General features: G+C 32.8%; 1 protein-coding gene across 1 annotated transcript in view; it reads left to right on the plus strand.

The window, feature by feature from the left end:
• Positions 1 to 20,457, plus strand: part of Dmxl2 (Dmx like 2) — a 172,002-nt gene that overhangs the window by 121,075 nt on the left and 30,470 nt on the right. The window contains 18 exon segments of the mRNA XM_047538446.1: positions 1,944 to 2,054; positions 3,595 to 3,764; positions 7,020 to 7,117; positions 7,642 to 7,807; positions 8,818 to 9,082; positions 10,562 to 10,570; positions 10,573 to 10,644; positions 10,647 to 10,727; positions 10,730 to 10,807; positions 10,810 to 10,953; positions 10,956 to 11,230; positions 11,232 to 11,310; positions 11,313 to 11,504; positions 11,507 to 11,634; positions 12,037 to 12,091; positions 12,094 to 12,227; positions 13,765 to 13,841; positions 15,326 to 15,456. Of these exon segments, the coding sequence (XP_047394402.1) occupies positions 1,944 to 2,054; positions 3,595 to 3,764; positions 7,020 to 7,117; positions 7,642 to 7,807; positions 8,818 to 9,082; positions 10,562 to 10,570; positions 10,573 to 10,644; positions 10,647 to 10,727; positions 10,730 to 10,807; positions 10,810 to 10,953; positions 10,956 to 11,230; positions 11,232 to 11,310; positions 11,313 to 11,504; positions 11,507 to 11,634; positions 12,037 to 12,091; positions 12,094 to 12,227; positions 13,765 to 13,841; positions 15,326 to 15,456 (2,265 nt within the window).

Raw genomic sequence — 20,457 nt, forward strand, 5'->3', positions numbered from 1 at the left:
GTATCTCTTCATATAGATTTACACTCTTTCATGTGTCCCCAGCATTTCCCTTCAGTGATTAAAATAACAGGAGATCTTAGAGGATTTTTTTTCTATGACCTATTTTCTCACTGTGTTAAGTGCAAGGAAAAAAAAAAAAACAAACCTCTTAAATTTTGATGTTATGTGCAGTTGAACAAGATTCTTCCCAGAATAACCTTTAACCTCTGTTAATATGTGTTAGTTTTTACTCTGGGATACTAAGAAATTAGGCATGCCATAATCCATGAAAAATAGTTTCAACTTTCTGACACAAACTGTATCATTTGCTAGGAATATAAAAGTAGCTTATCCTGGTCATAATAGACATCTATAGGTAGATAAGGCAGGCAAGAAACAAAATCAGAGATTAAATGAATTGCACATTTCAGTAAAAGGAATCTAACTGGATTCTTCCATTGGTTCAAGTGAGAAGACACAGGTGTTAATAACTTTGCTTTCTCTCATACCCCATACCAGTCCATTGGCAAATGGTGTCATTTCTGTTATATCCAGAATTCAATCATTTCACATCACTTCTGCAGTCACTGTTGCCTCCTGCCTAATTAGTGACAGTTTCCTAATTGCTTTATTCATGTGAACTCAATCTGTACTTCATGGAGTACAGTGATTCATTTGAAACAAAGCCACATTAAATCTCTCCTCTGCTCAACATGTACCAGTGGCTTCCCATGTCACTTTAGAGTAAAAGTCAAGATCATTACAGAGGTCTACAAGGCCCCACATGGTCTGGGCTCATTTCTACTCCCTATGTTTCCCCTTCTTGCTGTTCCACAAACACATAAGCACATTCCTTTCTCTAAATATTTGCACTTACTGTTTCTCTACAGAGAGTGCTCTTCCATGTGTATGCATGGCTCATTCTGTTATCTCCTCAGAGTTCTGCTGAAATTTTATCTTATTGGAAAGTTCTTCCTGGCCAAACTAAATAAAATGGAACCCTCTTACTTCAGCAGTCTTTATCTCTCAATCCTGCTTTATTTCCCTTCATATCATTAATTTCCATGTATTCTTTGTTTATTGTCTCATTCTACTAAAATGAGAATATTAATTCTGTCTTTTCACTATTGAATCCCCATTACCTAAACTGTGCCTCACATGTAGTAGATGCTGTTTGTTGAATGAATAAATGGATGAGTAGGTAATGGGAAGCAGAGCTGGAATTTAAACTTCAGTAATCGAAATAATTTTTGTTTTCTTCAGGAAAATGTATTTTATTCTACATTCTTTGGGTACTTCCTATGTGTTAGCTACTGGGCCAGGTGCTATCAGTATCTTTACATTGCTGTTACTCAGAAGTAGCCATAGTTTTGATTAAATTTGACATATTTGCATACCTTTGTTCAACTTTTGACTAAGTGGAATCAGATTTACATATGGAAATTTGTGGAATCAGTTCATCTTAATCTTATAATATTAAGTAGTCTGGAGAATCAAATTTCAAATCTTCCAATAGTATATTTCAATCAAAGTAAACAGTGTAGGAACTATTACCTGTTTAATTATGTAACAAATGATTTCACTGTATTTATGTAACTCTTGTCCTTAAATCTCACCTGACTTCATGTAGGAAATATTTTTATGAATTATGCCTAATTCATTACAGTTATGTTTATTATATTCCAAGATTTCTTTCATTTATTATGAGTAAATATAAGTGCTATTATTATCTGTATTTTCCGAGTCATTTTTCATTTGGGAGTTTTATATTCATGTTTTTTATAGAAATATGTTCTTTATAAAGTTATTAAAGTGTTCACAAAGGAGCACAATGAAAGTATCTTATGTATTTTGTGTAAAATATTAATATAGAATGTAATGTTATTTTATAACTTTTTTTAAAATCAGTTTTTTGACTTGTTGAATTCCTTTTTTCTTAAACATATTTTCCACTTAAATTGCAGGAAGAGACACCTTAGATGAATGTGGTTTGAGATACTTGTTAGCTATGCGCTTGCACACATGCCTTTTAACATCACTGCCTCCTTTATACCGAGTACAGCTACTTCATCAAGGTATTCCACTTACTGTTTGAACCTTTGCACAACTTTTATTTAGTATTGAAGTGGTGGGTGTGTTCATATTTGTGTATGATCAGCCAGTGATTCATTATATACACATCTACTACTAGTCTTTAGATCTTTCTGTCGCCGAGTACCCACTTAACATTTTCCTATGTATCCTTCTGCTCTGTTGTATAACTTTTGAGCAAATAGCTCAGTTTTGGGGACTTTACTCACTAAAGTTGTAGTAACTTAGTAAGTGTGGTTTGCCAGGGATTATAATAACCCAAAGTGGCTCTCTATAGAGTGACTCTGAATGTCTTTGTCTGGTGTCTTTTCTGTATAAATTGTATAGATTTGTTTTTTTAAGATTGTTATTGTTTCTATTTTCATATAGCTATCATGTTCTAAGTTGCCAGCAAGAAAAGGTGATGTTTCAGGAAGTTCTACCAGTGGATGTACCTATATCCAGAATACTACCACACACCCTGATTTGAGACATAAGGATTTACATCACCTTCATACTTACAGATTAAAAAGTATAGAATTTAGAGTGACCTGCATAGAATATAGGACTCTTTATTAGTAGATTTACAGTTAGACACCTAATTCAGTACTCATTTTATTAGATTATATTTCCTTTGAAACCCAAAGCCCCATAAAGTAGGTATTAGTATTGTAGGCCCTGAAATACCAGGCTTGATGAACTATTGTGGTTACTCATGACGCTTATCCTTTACCTTATAAATGTCCTTTGAAAACATGATTTTAAACAACTACTTAATATTCTGTCATGTATCTAAATTATATTTCATCTATCCACCTTTTTATTTTTGAAACATTTGTTGGTCTTAAAATTTGAAATATAATGATAACCTTGTAACCTTGCATATAAGTCTTTATGTATATTTCCATTATTCTCATGTTAGTTTACTAGCAGTTGAATTACTGAGTCAGAGAGCATGAAAAGGTGTGCCATAGCTTCAGTATTAGGCAGCTTTAATCAAGGTGTGAAAGGCAAAGGAATGGACCTCAAGACTGCGATTTATCCCAGGGGTTCACTGGAACTCTTGTGAAGTTTAGAGCTTGCTTTAAAGTTAGGCTTAGCTTCTAGCCAGAAGGAAGAATGAAGTGGTTTTCAAAATTCAATGTTGAAGGATATTAAGACTTGTTGCATTAATTTTGCAACAAGTGGTGGTGGCAGCATGAGACAGTAGCCACACACTTGGGCCACCTGTTTTCACTTAACTTTCAACTGAACCAAAACTTTCACTGTTGATATGTTTGGTGTGTATAGGACTAGCTCATTCTTCAAATGGCTTTCATTCCAATGATGAAGTTTTAGTGTCTGTATTTTTGTATGGGAAAAAAACATTAAATATGTTCAGGACAAAGTTAGAGATTTGGATTTTCTATTTTCTGCTTCTCATCTTATATTCAGAAACTTACCATATAAAATCCTGAATGATGACACACTTCCTTTCCATATGGAAAATTTGTTGTTCTTTTTTGATATAGTTCTGAAAGTTATTATTTTAAATTTCCAATTTAGGTGTTTCTACATGCCATTTTGCTTGGGCTTTTCATTCTGAGGCTGAGGAAGAACTGATTAATATGATTCCAGCAATTCAGAGAGGGGACCCTCAGTGGTCTGAGTTAAGAGCTATGGGAATAGGATGGTGGGTGAGGAATATTAACACACTTCGAAGATGCATTGAAAAGGTAACTTTGCTTCATTGGATTTTTAAAAATTCTTAAAGGGAAAACATATTACCCGTATCTTGCAGAAAACCTGGAACAAAGAATTAGTTTGTACATCTTGAGATCTTGAGAATTTTTTAAATAACAATTTTTGGAGATTTCAAAAACTTGACCTTTGTCTATGTATGTATGAAATGAGAGTATATTCTGTTACTAGTTGAAGTATGTCTGAAGAAAATATAAAAATTTAAATTTAGAGAGTATACTTAAGTTTTTGTTCTTTATTTCCATTACATAGAAAAATTATTCCTTTTATATAAAGTTTTTTTCTGCATGTCTAGTTCAGTAAGTAATAAACTTGCTTTATGCATTTAAAATACCATTCAGAAAACCAATTTTTATTTGTTTGCACTTGAACATATCTGTGCCAGCAAGTGAAACATGATGTATTTTTTTGTAGTATTGAAAGTTTATTCTCATTTTTTCTTATAATGATACTCTTCTAAACATATTCTTAGAATAATTATAATGATTGAACATAAAGTTTAAACTGGGATAGAACAAAGAAATAAGTTGGCAAAGAAAGTGCAGAGGTGGTAAGATCAATATACTGCAGATCTGGGCAACTTAAAAAGTATAGGAATTTTAGAGGGAAAGATAGGAAGGGGTGGTCTGAGGGTGGTTTGCTTGAAATTGAGATTATGGGACCAATGGCCCCTAGTTGATTGTTGTGAAGATATTTGAGCCCAAGTGTTGGAGACAAAACATGATTTTTTTAATTTTTTTTTATTTTTTTTATTTTTTTTTCAGTGCTGGGGATCGAACTCAGGGCCTTGTGCTTGCAAGGCAAGCACTCTACTGACTGAGCTATCTCCCCCGCCCAAAACATGATATTTTTAAGATAGTTTTTTTCTTAAAATCAGTTGACTGGTAGATGCTTTTAGAAAAAAATGCTTCAATTTTGTTTGTTAGTGGAAACTGAAAGTTCTTTCAATGTTAGACATTGACCTTTACTGAGCACCTGGTATGTACCAGGCTTGGTGCTGGTTTCATTAATCATTTCATAAAATCTTCTCATTCTCCCCGTGTTATCATCTCCATTTTATACCTGATGGAATTAAGAATCAGAGTTTGGGTAACCTGCTCAGACTCCCAGTTAAGTGTTAGATTTAGTCTGTTCCTTTTCTGCTTAAGCTGGGTTGGGAAAGTAGATTTGCCATTCATATTTTACATTTAGCTGTCCTGAAATTCCCTAGAGTTCAGTCAGTGGTACTATATTTGTGAAGTATGAATTTTTTTCTCCCAAGGATGTAGAACTCTTCATTATCTTATTCCTCTATAATACTAATTCTCAAATTTTAATGTGAGAAGAATCACCTGGCATACTTATATAAATATAAACCATCCCACTCTGAAATAATTTAATTTGGTAGGTGGTGGGTTGTGGCCTCTTCATATTGATTACATCTTGTGATTCTGGTATACATGGTTTGGTATATGAGTATTAAAGAATCATTTTCCTACTACATATAAGATAGCCAACACAATGTCAACATTACAGTTCTTAAAATAGGCACAATAGGACATCAAGAAATAATTTTTTCTATAAAGGAAAAATTGATTATTAGAGCTTGTAAATAATTCAATATCTACATTAAATATTTTGTATCCCAAAGCAGTGGGAAAAGAAACATCATTTTACCTGAAATGTTTCAGATGTATCCTATAGCGATCTCTTTACTTTCTTGTCAACAGTGTGTTTTGTCATTGTAATTGAGTATATTCTGATATATATAATTTATTTATCATACAAGTAACTTATTTATTAAAATTAAATCAAAGGACTATGTAAAATTTTTGTCCTGGAATATTTATTATAAATCTTTGGCTGAATATCAGTAATAATTTCTCCCAAAATTATAGAACATATTGAAGCACTAAGTTAAATGATGGAGAGAAGAGAAAAATGCTAAAACAGGGAAGGAAATAAAAGACTATTGACAGCAAAACATTTTTGTGTTGCAATTTTAAATGTTTTTCTCACTTTCTTCCATAATTCAGTAACTTCCTGCTTTATCATTGGTCAATGAGATGTAATAAAACATACACTGTTTTTTGTTAAGCCTCTCAACTTAGTGATTTTGCAGGGGCTACCTCAGCATCTTTGAGAAATAAGATATAGTCTGTATGGTAATACATTCAAAACAGTACAATTACATGTAATAATGATATTGGCTTAATAAATTTTAAACTGAGTTGATGCTATATAAATTCAGCAACTTTGGTCATAGGAATCAAAGGGTGTTAAAAATTGTAGTACAGGGAGAATTATATACTCATTGAAACTTTTTAAAAAGTGGAATTATTAAAAACTAAAATTTGCAAGCCAGGGGCTGTGTGTTTAGCTCATAGATAGCGTGCCATGTGTGAAGCCCTGGGCTCAATGCCTAGCTCCAAAATAAATAAATAAAATAAATAGAAATTTGTAAGCCCTTCAAAACAAAGGAACAAAAACCATCTATATTTTAATTATGTGCCAGAAGAATGTGGTATATGTTCAGCCCTTTAGAATTGTCAAAATTTGACTGAAAATGATCAGAAAATTATGTTTTTAAAAAGTACTGGAACATTTAGTTTTGTCTGTGCTTTTAAAAATGTGTATACATTTGTCTACAATTATTATCATAGGTATCTTTATACTAGTTGAGAGAGCTTTAAATTGTGAGATCTCATTTACCACTTACCATAGACGTCAATATTTTTTAACTTTTACAAAACATTAAGAAATGGCACATGTTGAATTTTTAAGAATTGGTAGTGTCTATTGAATATTCTGTTTTTATTGTTTCCAGTGTTAGTTTTATTACTCCCTGGGTTCTAAAATCTCTTTCTACCCCTAACTGTGTGACCATAGACCATTCATAACCTCTTGGTATCTCAGTTACCTCATCTATAAAATGAGTATGGTAATTGTACTTCATGGGTTGTAACGATTCAGTAAGATCAATAAAAGGTGCTTGGTTAGACTGGTGTCAGTTATATGGTAAGTAGTCAATTAATGCTAGCTGCTGTTCTTATTTATATTATATTACTGGCATGCAAATTGTCTTTAGGAGCATGTGTGCATAAGTCATTGGATATTGTGAAATAGAGCTAAGCTTTCTCATTTCCATAGTTCTATCTTCCGTGGAAGTAGCAGGAAAGCAGTATTGTCTAATTGGTTGTAATTGTCTGTCAGGTAGTTAAAGTTAAAATAATATTATATTTACTATTTAGGTTGCCAAAGCTTCTTTTCAAAGGAACAATGATGCTTTAGATGCTGCATTATTCTATCTTTCAATGAAGAAGAAAGCAGTAGTGTGGGGTCTGTTTAGGTAAGTTGCCTCAACACTTAATATGATTTAGTGGAATGAAGATTGTGCTTCATATCAGAAACTTAGTGCTTTTGAAGATAGGTGCCTTATCTTGGTCAAATCAACTTATTTCTTTGTACCTTTGTTCCTTTATCTGCAACAAATTGGCAACATATCTTTTCAATTTAACCTAAAGGGTAGGATGCTGTTTTAAATAAAGTCGTTACAAGCACATTGGAAAGTAAAAAGTACTCTTGCTTCCTCTTTGTATACATAAGATACTATTAGCTTTCCTTATTAAAAGAGAAGAGATGCTTGAAAACATGCACCAAATATATATGTATATATGTGTGTGTGTGTGTGTATACACACACATATATATATGTGCCTATATGCCTATAACTAAAATTATTTTTCTTTTAGGTGGATATTTTAGTTTTTATTTTCTATTTTTACACAGTAAAGAATTTCTATTTTCAATTCTGTGAAGGATTAAGATATTTTAAATTTGGTTTAAACACTGATATTTGTGCTCTGATTCCCAGGTCACAACATGATGAAAAAATGACATCATTTTTCAGTCACAACTTTAATGAAGATAGATGGCGGAAAGCTGCTTTGAAAAATGCTTTTTCTTTACTTGGAAAACAGCGTTTTGAACAATCTGCTGCTTTTTTCTTGTTAGCGGGTTCACTGAAAGATGCCATAGAGGTATAAATAAGAAAACATGCTATAAAATACTCATAAAAGATTGAAAACTTGGAAAGGTTTTAGAGGAGATTGCAGTTTTCTGCCATATTTTTATAAGAACAGAAAATAATTACAGATTATTAAACTTAAAATAGTAGCACTGTGATAAGTAAAATTATAAATTCAAGGGAGAAACAATTTTATATACAGCGTTGTATTTCAAGATAATATATAAAATTTACAAAGAAATGTCAAAATTGGTTTATGAATGCCTTCTTTCTGGTCATCTTGTGATTATGAACAGTTTAAAATATATAGGTCACAACCTCTTTCTCTTGTGCAGAAAAGCAGATATTTTAAGTTCTTTTTTCTAAATGAAATTAATAGATAAGAAATTAAAATAGTAATTTGTACTGTTCTGTGGTATGTTTGTCTTAGATATTGGAAAAATAAATGTGAGAAGGTAAAATTTTGCATTTTAAATATATAATCCTGGCAAGTGATTATGAGAGTAATATTAATTTTTTTGTTTATAGTGTCTTTCTTTTAGGTTACTGATTATCATTATGAGCAATTCAAACAGGTGATAGAAAAAGAGAATAGAAAATATTACGGATAGAAGGAATAGGAACTATATAACAAAGCAAAATGCTGTAGATTTAAAAATTAGTCATTCTTCATGATTATCTCAGGCATATAATTTTTAAAAAATTATAAGTGCTTATAATTTTGAAATGGGAAATTTAGCTTAGAAGATACTCAAGTGAAGTAGTTTTTTTTTTTTGGTGCTGTGTTGAGGATCAAACCCAGGGTGTTGCACATGATAGGCAAGCTTCTACATTCTAGTCTCTTATTATTCTTATTTTTCCTTAGTCTGCTATAAAATAATCATTGAACTACCTTTCACTGTCTCAACCTCTGCCTCTCCTCCTTCTACCATAGTAGTAGACAATTTTAGGATATAAGTGGGATATTTCATATCTCTAAATAATTATTGCTAAATAAGTATTTCTTGAATTTTAAATTTGCAGGTATGTCTTGAAAAAATGGAAGATATTCAGCTAGCTATGGTTATTGCCCGCTTATATGAATCTGAATTTGAGACTTCAGCCACTTACATATCCATCTTGAATCAGAAGATTTTGGGTTGCCAAAAGGATGGCTCAGGATTCAATTGCAAAAGATTACATCCTGATCCTTTCCTGCGTAGTCTTGCCTATTGGGTGATGAAAGATTACACCCGCGCCTTGGATACATTACTGGAACAAACACCAAAGGAGGAAGATGAACAACAAGGTAGTAATTTTATACATTTCTCTCTCTCTCTCTCTCTCTCTCTCTCTCTTTTTAAAAGAAGACAGTTTCTGAACTTCATTCAGATTTTTAAAATATTATACCAGATTACTTTTCAACTCTTAAGATTATCAAAATTTTTGTGATGCAAGAAGATTAGACACTTAATATTTTATTATAAACCTAGCATCTTATCATAATTTGAGTAATATTAAAAGTCCACACATTTTTAATCTCACAAGTAATTTTGAGGAATATAAGTAGGATTATTAAACTGTTCTGATTTCATATACATTTAAAAAAGCATGTTTAAAAAAAAAGCACATTAAAAGAACAGATGTTATGGCAGGAAAATCACAAGTTTGAGGCCAACCTGGGCAACTTAGTGATACCCTCTCCCAAAGTAAAAAATAAGAGGACTGGGAATGTATCTCAGTGGTCGGAGCAACCCTGGATTTAGTCCTTAGTACCACCAAAAACAGAAAAGAGAGCATACAGAATATTTGCCACATACTTTGCTCTTCCTAAATAATCATATAGACAGTTTTTTTTTTTTCACATGGAAAATTGGATGTTACATGTACTAGTTTGATGCATGGGACTGGAAAATCTTTACTCTTATGTGGTAATTTTCTTTACTCTTGGTTATCCCAAATTAATTTAGATCTGGAGAGTATTTGTCAGCTGTGTTTGCAATAAAATTAAATATGAGAACATTGTAACAGAATAGCTAAATAAATGGATACTATATCCACTATATCTAAACAGTATGCTATTTATTTTTATAGTATATCCTACTAAAGGACATACAGTTGAATTTCTTATTTAAAGTCACTTTTCTAGTTCATGTCTGTGTGGTTATACTACCAACTTAACATACAGATTCACTTAGTTTTGTGGGAAAACTGCCTGTAATCCCACTGACTTGGAAGACTAGGCAGAAGGATTGTAAGTTTGAGACCAGTCTCAGCAAATTAGTGAGACCCTTTCTCAAAATATAAAAAGGGGCAGGATTAGTTCAGTGGTATAGCTATCACTGGTTCAGGCTCTAGTACCACAATAAATACATTTTGCTTTTTGTGATTTACTTTTTAAAATGTTAAAAAGTAAATTTAGTTTCTTTTAAATTTTTATGAAATGTTGACATGATTTTGAATAAAATATATAAAATCATAAGTCTTTTCAGAGAAATCTAGCTTCTTTCCTTGTGCCTCTCCCTTTTTGGGAACCAGTTTAAATTTTACATGTGTATGTCTTTCCTTCTGCATCTCTTATACTGAAACATCCTGGATATCACTCCATAGTATATAGGGAAATAGTTTTTATTTCAGTCATATGGGTTTTTAATGATTATATGAACCTAATATAGTTTAAACTATGTTAATATTTATGTGTCCTTTTATGAAGAATTGCTGACATTTTTATTTGCAGTGAAGTACAAATTAATACTAACTTGTGATTGTATCTACTTGGTTTCTCTAGTTATCATCAAATCTGTAACCCAGTGGTATTTAGTTTTTTTATAACTACCTTCGAACACCATCCTTTGCTTCTTCGAAGAAACCTTGCTCCCCTGAAGGAACCTTGGCAACCTGAGGTCTCAAAACTGAGAAAAATTTTGCTGACAAAATTAACCTCATAGAGAGAAAATATTCTTTACCACTGCAAATGCTCATTTTAAGGTTGGATGTCCTGTTCTAGCCCTGGAGGTACTTTCCAAAATTCCAAAGTAACCAAAATATCTGCCTTATCTGCAAAAAAAGATCCACTTGACTTTGTTTCAAAAGATGTGGGTGATATATCTGCAGAATCAAAAACGATGAGCAATGGTAATGGAAGTTCTGGCACTGACTGGTCAAACATAACTTCATCACAATTGACTGGAGTCGGCCAGTTGTTAAAGTTGATGAGGAACCTCTTACTCTTGATTGGGGTGAAGATCATGATAGTGCCCTAGAAGAGGATGAAGATGCTGTTGGTTTAGTAATGAAAAGTACGGATGCCAGTGGAAAAAGTGAACAAGTCAGAAGTCCTTGGGACCCTAATATGTTATTGACTCCTCAGGAAGAAGATCATCCTGAAGGCGATACGGAAGTTGATGTGATTGCTGAACAACTAAAATTCAGAGCTTGTTTAAAGATCCTTATGACCTGAACTAAGAACTTTGGCGACAGGTTATGAAGTAGATGGAGGGAAGCTCAGATTTCAACTCTATAACTGGCTTGAAAAGGAAATGCTGCCTTGCATGAGATATGCAATCATGAATCAGTTATTAAAGAATATTCCAGTAAAACATATTCCAGAATAGAGAGTGATCTTCTGGATCAGGAAGAAATGGTGGACAAACCAGATATGGGTTCCTATGAGCGCCACCAAATCAAAGACGAAGTATTGCAGGCTAAACGAGAGCATGCAGAAAGACGAAGTTGTGGCTGCAGAAAAACCAAGATCTCCTTAGAGTGTTTCTTAGTTACTGTAGCCTTCATGGGGCCCAAGGTGGTGGTTGGCCTCAGTAAGAATGGAACTCAAATTTTTTGCTACAAGAATCACAGCAGGTATGGACATCACTTTTGTTTTCAGTCTTATTTCAATAATCTCCGTGGCTTTTCCAGTTAGAGCTAGAAAGTTGTTTATGCATTAATCTAAATATATTTAGCTCCTCTGTTCATAGGAGACAAGATATTTATAGTCTATATGGTGTTTTATTTAGGTCAAAGTTATGTTGATTAGAGTGTGCTTTAAACTTGAGAGCATGAGTCTCATCTTTGTATCTCTTCATCTGGCACTTAGTACCTGATAAATACTGGGTGCTCATAAATTTTTGTAGAATGAGTGAATAAGTAAATGACATACCATTTTTTACTCAAGTGTTTATCACCAGTATTTTGTCAGATAAACTGCTATTTTTCCCCTTCATTTTAACTGTTTTGAAAAGAAAAATTCACTCTCACTTGCAGGAAACTACAGTAAAACAGCTCCAGTCTCCACTACCATTGCCTACCACCCTACCTCTGCTTCAGCAAGTATTGCGTCAACACAAACAGTCATAGCTAATCCTGTATTGTACTTAAATAATCACATCCATGATATACTTTATACTATTGTTCAGATGAAAACACCACCTCATCCCATATTGGAAGATGTGAAGGTAATGTAAAGTTTATAATCATTTGATATTATATACACTGAGAAAGTAAAATGTTAAAATTTTATGTCCTCCAACTTGAACTAACAGAAAATATTCTCAAGTGTTCTTATGTGCTTACTTTTTCATTTCCATTATGTCAGGACTGTCCAATGAATGTAATTTAAAATAAGCATTTTTCTTATTTCTGTAAAAGTTATTGTCTTCCTTTAAGACAGGCATGCTTTTTTTGTTACTTAATATTCCTTTAGGTCATACATTCACTTAAATAAATCATTAAAATTAGAAATATTTATGGCTCTTTGTTTACATGCCAAATACTGTAAAAATATAAGTTGAGGAATATCTTGAAGAGAAACCATAATTAATCCAAAATGGTTCCAGAGAAAGTATTCTTGTTACTGTTTCCTTGGTAATTGTGTTTATTGAAGGCTATGTAATACTTAGGAGCAATCAGAATTTTGGCAGTTACTACTCCAAATTAAACCAATACCCTGTACTGAGAAAATTGAAAATGGTTACATTTCATGAAATACTAGGGAGCTTGGCAGGATCTGGAGAGTTAGACTTCCAGTGTGTCAACTTCAGTATATTTGTGCCATGCTCTTCAGTTTTTGTGGTTGACGCACATTTCAAATCCCCACTATTTTTATTTTCTTTTGTTTGTTTGATCTGTGCTAGTACATTATTCTGAAGGACCTAAGATTTCACTGATTACGTCAACCTACTAGACTTCTCATCCATAGTGTGAATTAATTTGTTTCTGTATTTTAGCAAGAATTACTTAAATTATTTGTTTGGTGAAGGTGGACATATATAAAAGTCATAAAATTCATACAAGTATCACATAAACATTTCCAGTTCATAAAAATTTGGGTAAGGATTTCAAAAAGTCTGAAATAATTTCTAAAGTCCCTTCAAATTTTAAGATTTTATGAGTCTGAAAAATGTTCATTAAATATGGCATTTCAAATGTGGTTTTTATATCATATGGTGAATTTTTAAACTTAAAACTATTCTTTACTTATGAATATTAAAATAAATTATTGGTTTCTACAAATTCAGCCATTTCACACAGTGATTGATATACTTACTAAACATTTCATTTTTTTTAAAGATTGAGTATTTTTATCAAGGGAAATTTATAAGACAAGCTTAAAGAAAAGCTCTGAAAATTCTGTACTTGTTTCTCCTTTTTAAAGAAAATTTTTGTACCTTGTTACAATTTAAGCTAATTGTTGGTAGCCTAGGACAAGTCCCAGTAACATCAGTGCTGATGCTTTGCTTAGGGCCTGGTAGGTGGCAGGTTCCCAGTAAGTAAATGTTTGATAAAGATGTGTCTGAATTAGTCAGCTTTGTTATGGGCATGTATATAAAGATGGGTGAGATTTGGAAGTTTTCAAGCGGAGTTAGTAGTCTCATGTAGGAGCAGGTCTTACTTATAATATTGCTAGTTTCCTGAGTATTTTCTAATTTTTAAGATATTGCTGTTATGTAGAAATGTTAGTATAAAATGTAATTGTGGCTGTTTTGGTTTTAGGTGCACACACTTCATTCACTAGCAGCATCACTTTCTGCATCAATTTACCAAGCATTATGTGACAGTCATAGCTACAGGTAAAAAAAAAAAAAAATCACCCCAAATAGTATTAATACAGCAAAAACTTTAAACCATTCCAGAGTTTTATTAGAGTTCTGTTTCCCAGGGACTGAGAAATCCCAAATATGACTGACCTAGAATCAGAAATAAAATTGTTTAGTTATCTCCCAGGAACAATAGATAAATATAGAAAATGACAAGTAGTAAATGTAAATTATCTTCATTATCATCCTTTCGTTTTCAAGAATGAAAGATTACTGTCCAAAATAATTCATACTAAACTTTTTTCTAATTTTTTTCTTAGGAATGATTTCTTTTATATTGGATTATCTTGTGTTTTTAACTGGTTTTTAGTTGGAAGAAACAAAACCTTGAAAAACGAAAAAGTACTTTACTAAAATTGAATTATTAAAGTAAAATTTGCCCATTTATGTATGATGTAAAAGTCTTTGGAAGTGATATCAAGTAAAAGTAATGATTTGAAATTTTCTAATGTTATCTGGCCTTCACTAGTGTATACTTCACATTCTAAGATTAGAGCAGTGTCCGTTCTAAGAAATCGAATCACATGGAAGGATGATCCAAATTTAAATGGAGTATATTAGAAAATGAAAAAATAATATAAGTATGAAATTATATTAAAATGTCTAGTCTTTTTCTTGTAAATTTAGCTGCATTTTGTGGGAAAATTTGATAATCAGTAAGGAGTTACTCTTTCAAAACTGCCTGTGCTCTAATTTTACTCTTACTAGGCCATGTCTAGATTAAACTCCAAAGATCTGGAAATGTAAATAAATGGAAAAAAAGTTGGTTTAGTTGGCATGGTCATCTAAATGATCATTGATAACTTGTTTGATATCAGTCACTGGTTAAAATGGCAACAAAAAAGAATTCAATTACATTGTTTTCAAATGTGTACTTTCCAGTGCTTAGGTCTACTTTAGTTTCTGCTTTTGTATTTACTCCAGTTTCACAAAAGAGCCATTATGAAGAGGAATTAAGTATTTAGGGACTTTTGTTTATGTTTAGATATTTCTAAAACTACAGTTCTCTAGAATTAGCTCATATTTTTAAATTCAGGGTTAAGCTTGCACAACTTTGTAGAGCTAAGAAATCCAACAAACTAGTACCCCAAAACTTCCTGTCTACTGTATCTAAACCAATAGTAGTCTGCTTACCTCACACTTAAAAATGAGTGCAAATAATTGAAAAGTTCTCAAAATATTAGGTGGATTCTAGAAAAGAATTTAAAAGAGTAAATGTCCTCTTCCCAGTTTCCTATTTGTTCTAATTAGTAAAAATTGATGTTTTGTTTTAAAAAACTGTCAATAAACATTTGTAACTAACTTCAAAAACTAAAATAAATTCTCATTAGAACAGTGAATTCAGTTAGAGGAACTTTTGCTTTTTTTAAAAAAAATTTCTAAAATAGAATATTTGTATATAGTATAATTTCTTATTACCTCTCTAAGGTTGATAAATAACTAACCCTATTTTTTAGCAGTCAAACAGAAGGAAATCAGTTTACAGGAATGGCTTATCAAGGACTTCTTTTAAGTGATCGTCGAAGACTGAGGACAGAAAGCATTGAAGAACATGCAACACCAAACTCATATCCTGCTCAGTGGCCTGGTGAGAATTTTAAGTGTTTTTTGTCTGATTTTTATTTTTTGAAATCAATTTTGTAATTTCCTTTTTACTTTTAATTCTAATTCTTTATGTCTATTAATTGGTTAATTATAGAAATTGAGTTTCACTAACATTTCCATATGTGCATATATTATATATTGATCATATCCTCTCTCCCCTCTTTTCTTTTCCTTTCTGGTTCTCCTTCCCAGTACCTAATTTCTCCTCTTCTTTCAGGTCTATGTTTTGATATGAGAGAAAACATAATACTTGTTTTTCCCTCTGCCTTATTTCACTTAACATTATGTCTTCAAGTTCAGTTTATTTTCTTGCAGATGTCATTATTTCATCCTTCTCTGTGGCTAAAAAATACTGCAGGGAGTTTGTGTGTGTGTGTGTGTGTGTGTGTGTCTGTGTGTGTGTGTATGTATGTACGCACCCCATACTTTTTCTCTGTGTTTGTGTTGTGGGATGTGGGTACTGGGGATTAAACTCAGGTACTCTACCACTGTGCTACATTTCCAGCCCTTGTTTTATTTTTGAGGCAGTATCTCACTAAATTATTGAGGCTAGCCTTGAACTTGAGTTCATCCTATCTCAGCCTTCCAAGTTGCTGGGATTATGGGTACATGTCACTGTGCCCAGCCAGCCCTTTTGTTTTTTAAATTTTATTTATTTATTTTTAAAATTTTAAAATTTGTTCTAACTAGTTATACATGACAGTAGAATACACTTATGCACTTCGATATATCATACATAAATGGGGTATAATTTCTCATTTTTCTGATTTGTACATGTAGAATCACATTGGTCATGCAGCTATATATGTACATAAGGTAATAATATCTGTTTCATTCTACTATCCTTCTTACCCCCATACTCCCTCCTGTCCCTTCACTCCCCTTTATCTAAAGTAACTCTATTCTTCCCTAGCCACCCCTCCTCGCCTTATTGTGAATTATCATCCACATATCAGAGAAAACGTTTGGGCCTTTGGTTTTTTTGGGATTATCTTATTTTGCTTAGCATGATATTCTTCAGCTCCATCTATTTACTGGCAAATGCCATAATTTCATTTTCTTTAAGGCTGAGTAACATCCTATTGTATATCTATACCACATTTTTCTTTATCCATTCATCTGTTGAACCACCTAGGTTGGTTCCATAGTTTTAGCTATTGTGAGTTGAGCTGCTATAAATTACATTACATTGCATCACTGTAATATGCTGATTTTAAGTCCTGTGGATATAAACTGAGAAATGGGATGGCTGGGTCAAATGGTGGTTCCATTCCAAGTTTTCTGAGGAATCTTCATCCTGCTTTTCCATCATGATTGCACCAATTTGCACTCCCACCAGCAATGTATGAGTGTACCTCTTTCCCCACATCCTCACCAACATTTATTGTTTGTATTGATAATTGCCAGACTGACTAGAATGAGATGAAATCTTAGAGTAGTTTTGATTTGCATTTCTCTAATTGCTAAAGATGTTGAACATTTTATGTGTTTATTGACCAGTTATATTTCTTCTTCTGTGAAGTGTCCAGTTCCTTAGCTCATTTATTGATTGGTTTTTTTTTGTTGTTGTTGTTGTTGTTTGTTTGTTTTTTGTTAAGGTCTTCTGAGTTCTTTATGATTTCTGGAGATTAATGTTGTATCTGAGGTGCATTTGGTAAAGATTTCTCCCATTCTGTAGGCTCTCTCTTCATGTTATTGTTTCCTTTGCTGAGAAGTTTTTTAGTTTGAATTCATCCCATTTATTGATTGTTGATTTTACTTCTTGCGCTTTAGGAATCTTGTTAAGGAAGTCACGTCCTAAGCTGACATGATGAAGATTTGGGCCTACTTTTTCTTCTATTTGACATATAGTCTCTGTTCCAGTGCCTAAGTCTTTGATCTGCTCTGAGTTGAGTTTTGTGCAGAGTGAGAGATAGGGGTTCAATTTCATTTTGTTACAGATTTCCAATTTTCCCAGCACCATTTATTGAATAAGCTCTCTTTTCTCCAGTGTATGTTTTTGGTGCCTTTGTCTGGTATGAAATAACTATTTATGTGTGTTTGTCTCTGTGTCTTCTGTTCTGTACCATTGGCCATTTTTTAAATTATAACACAAGGTCTTGCTAAATCTCCAAGGCTGGCCTCTAACTTGGAATCCTGCTTCAGCCTGGTGAGTTGCTGGGATTCCAGCATGTACCACCATGCCTGGCTATACTATATTTTCTTTATCCACTCATCTGTTGGTGGGGCACCTAGGCTGATTCCTTATCTTGTCTATTGTAAATAGTAGCACAATAAACATGGCTATGCTGGTGTCTCTTTTGTAATTTGACTTCATTTTCTTCAGATATGTGCCCAGGAGTGGTAAAGCTAGATCATGTGGTAGTTATTTTTAGTGTTTTAAGGAACCTCTGTACTATTTTTCCATAGTGGCTATGCTAATTTGCATTCTTATTAACAGTATATAAGGTTTTCCCTTTCTCCACATCCTTACCAGCCATTATTATCATCTTTTTTTTATAATAGCTATTGTAATCAGACTAAGATTGAATCTCAGTAGTTTAATTTGCTTTCCTTGATGGCTCAAGATATAGAACATTTTTTCATAAATGTATTAGCCATTTGTACTTCTCTTGAGAATTTTCCATCTAGATTATTTGCCTGTTTTGATTGGATTATTTTTGTTGTTTATGAGTTCTTTATATATTCTGGCTATTAGTCCTTTGTCAGATGAATAAATATTTTCTGGTAAATGCTTTTTCTTATTTGGTAGGTTGTCTGTTCGTTTTGTTCATTGTTTCCTTTACTGCACAGAAACTTTTTAATTTGATGTAGTCCTGTTTGTCAAGTCCTGTCCTGGAAATTATTGCCTGTGCCAGTATCCTTACAGTGTTTCTCTTACTAGTCTCGAAGTTTCATATCTTATATTAAGACCTTCTATCCATTTTGAGTTGACTTTTGTATAAGATGAGAGACAGTAGTCTAATTTCAATCTTCTACATGTGGATATTCAGTTTTTTTGGCACCTTTGTCAACAGTCAGTTGGTCGAAGATGTGTGGATTTATATCTGGCTCCTTTATTTGATTCCATTGGTCTACCAATCTGCTTTATGCTGGTATGATGCTTTTTTTTTTTTTTTCATTGTGGCCCTATAGTGTGTTTTGAAATCAGGCATTGTGATACCTCCATCATTGCTTTTTAACTCATGATTGCTTTGACTCTTTGGAGTCTTTAATGCTTCGGTAAAAATTTTAGGACTGTTTTCTAGTCTTGTGAAGAGCGTCATTGGTATTTTGTTGGGTATTGCACTTACTCTGTATATTACTTCAGATGGCTTAACCATTTTTACTATATTAATTCTCCCAATCCATGAATATGCTAAGTCTTCTCACCTTCTAGTGTCTTCTTCAGTTTCTTTCTTCAGTGTTCTATAATTTTCAATATAGAAATATTTTACATCCTTACATTTATTCTTATGTATCTTAATTAATTTTTGTGGCTATTATGGATGGGATTGCTTTCCTGATTTCTCAGAGTTCATTATTGGTATATAGAAAAGGTACTGATTTTGTATGATGATTTTGTATCATTCTACCTTACTAAATTTAACAGTTCTGAAAGGTTTTTGGTAGAATCTATGCTTTTCTATATACAGAATCATACCATTTGCAAATGGATAATTTGACCTTCTTTCCTATTTGTATCCCTTTTGTTTTTTTCTCTTGCCTCATTGTGCTGGTTAAAAGTTCTAGTACAATAGAGGGTGAGAGTGAATACCTTTCTCTTTTTTCCCCCATATGTTTATTGATGCATTATAGTTGTACATAATGATGGGATTCATTGTTACATATTATTACAGGTATATAGTATAACAATAGGATACCTTTATCTTGTTCCTGATTCTCAGAGGAAGTGCTTTTAGTTTTTTCCCATTCAGTATGGTGTTGCCTATGGGTTTCTCAGATATAGACTTTATTATGTTGATACATGACCCTTCTATACCTAAATTATTCAGGACTTTTATCATTAAGGGATGTTGAATTTTATCAAGGCTTTTTTGAACATTGTTTTACTCAGCTTTTTCATAGCTGTGACCAAAATAACTGACAATAACAACTTAAGAGGAGAAAAAGTTTATTTTGGCTCATGGTTTCAGAGGTTTAGTCCATGTTCTGCAGATCCCATAACTCTGGGCATGAGGTAGAACATCATGGCAGAGGCTGCAGTGGAGTAGAGCAGCTCAGGATAGAATAGCCAAGAAGCAGAAACTGCTCTGCTCATCAGGGACAAACTGTATACCCAAAAGGCACATCCCCAGTGACCTACCTCCTCCAGCCACACCCTACCTGCCTATACTTTCTACCAGTTCAGTGGAATAACCACCAACCAGGTTATCATCTCAAAATCTAACAATCTCACCTCTGAATGTTCTTGTATTGTCTTATACATGAACTTTCAGGAGACACCCCATATCCAAACACACATCTATTGAGATGATCTTTTGATTTTTAATCCTTGAGTCCTAGTTATTATGTGCTGTAACAAATGTATTGATCCATTATTGCATCCTTGAATGAAATAAACTTTATCATGGTGAATGAGCTTTTTTTTTTTTTTTTTGCGGTACTGGGGATTGAACTTAGGACCTCATGCTTGCAAGGCAAGCACTCTACTGACTGAGCTATCTCCCCAGCCCCTATGAATGAGCTTTTTATGTGCTGTTGAACTCAGTTTATAAGTATTTCATTGAGAATTTTACATTTATATTTATCAGGAATATTGGTCTATAGTTCTTTTTTGTTGTGTCCTTACCAGGTTTTGGTAGGCAGGGTAATACTGTAGTTTTGAAGGACTTCTTCCCTACTGTATTGAATAGTATGAATAGTATCAGTGTTAGTAGTTCTTTAAAAGTGTGATAACTTTAAGAGTGAATCCATTTGGTAATAGGCTTTCTTTGTTGGGAGACATTTTATTACTTTTTCAGTTTCATAGTTGTTACTGATC

The sequence above is a fragment of the Sciurus carolinensis genome, chromosome 2 (genome assembly GCF_902686445.1).
Source record: "Sciurus carolinensis chromosome 2, mSciCar1.2, whole genome shotgun sequence".
NCBI classification, from domain to species: Eukaryota; Metazoa; Chordata; class Mammalia; order Rodentia; family Sciuridae; genus Sciurus; species Sciurus carolinensis.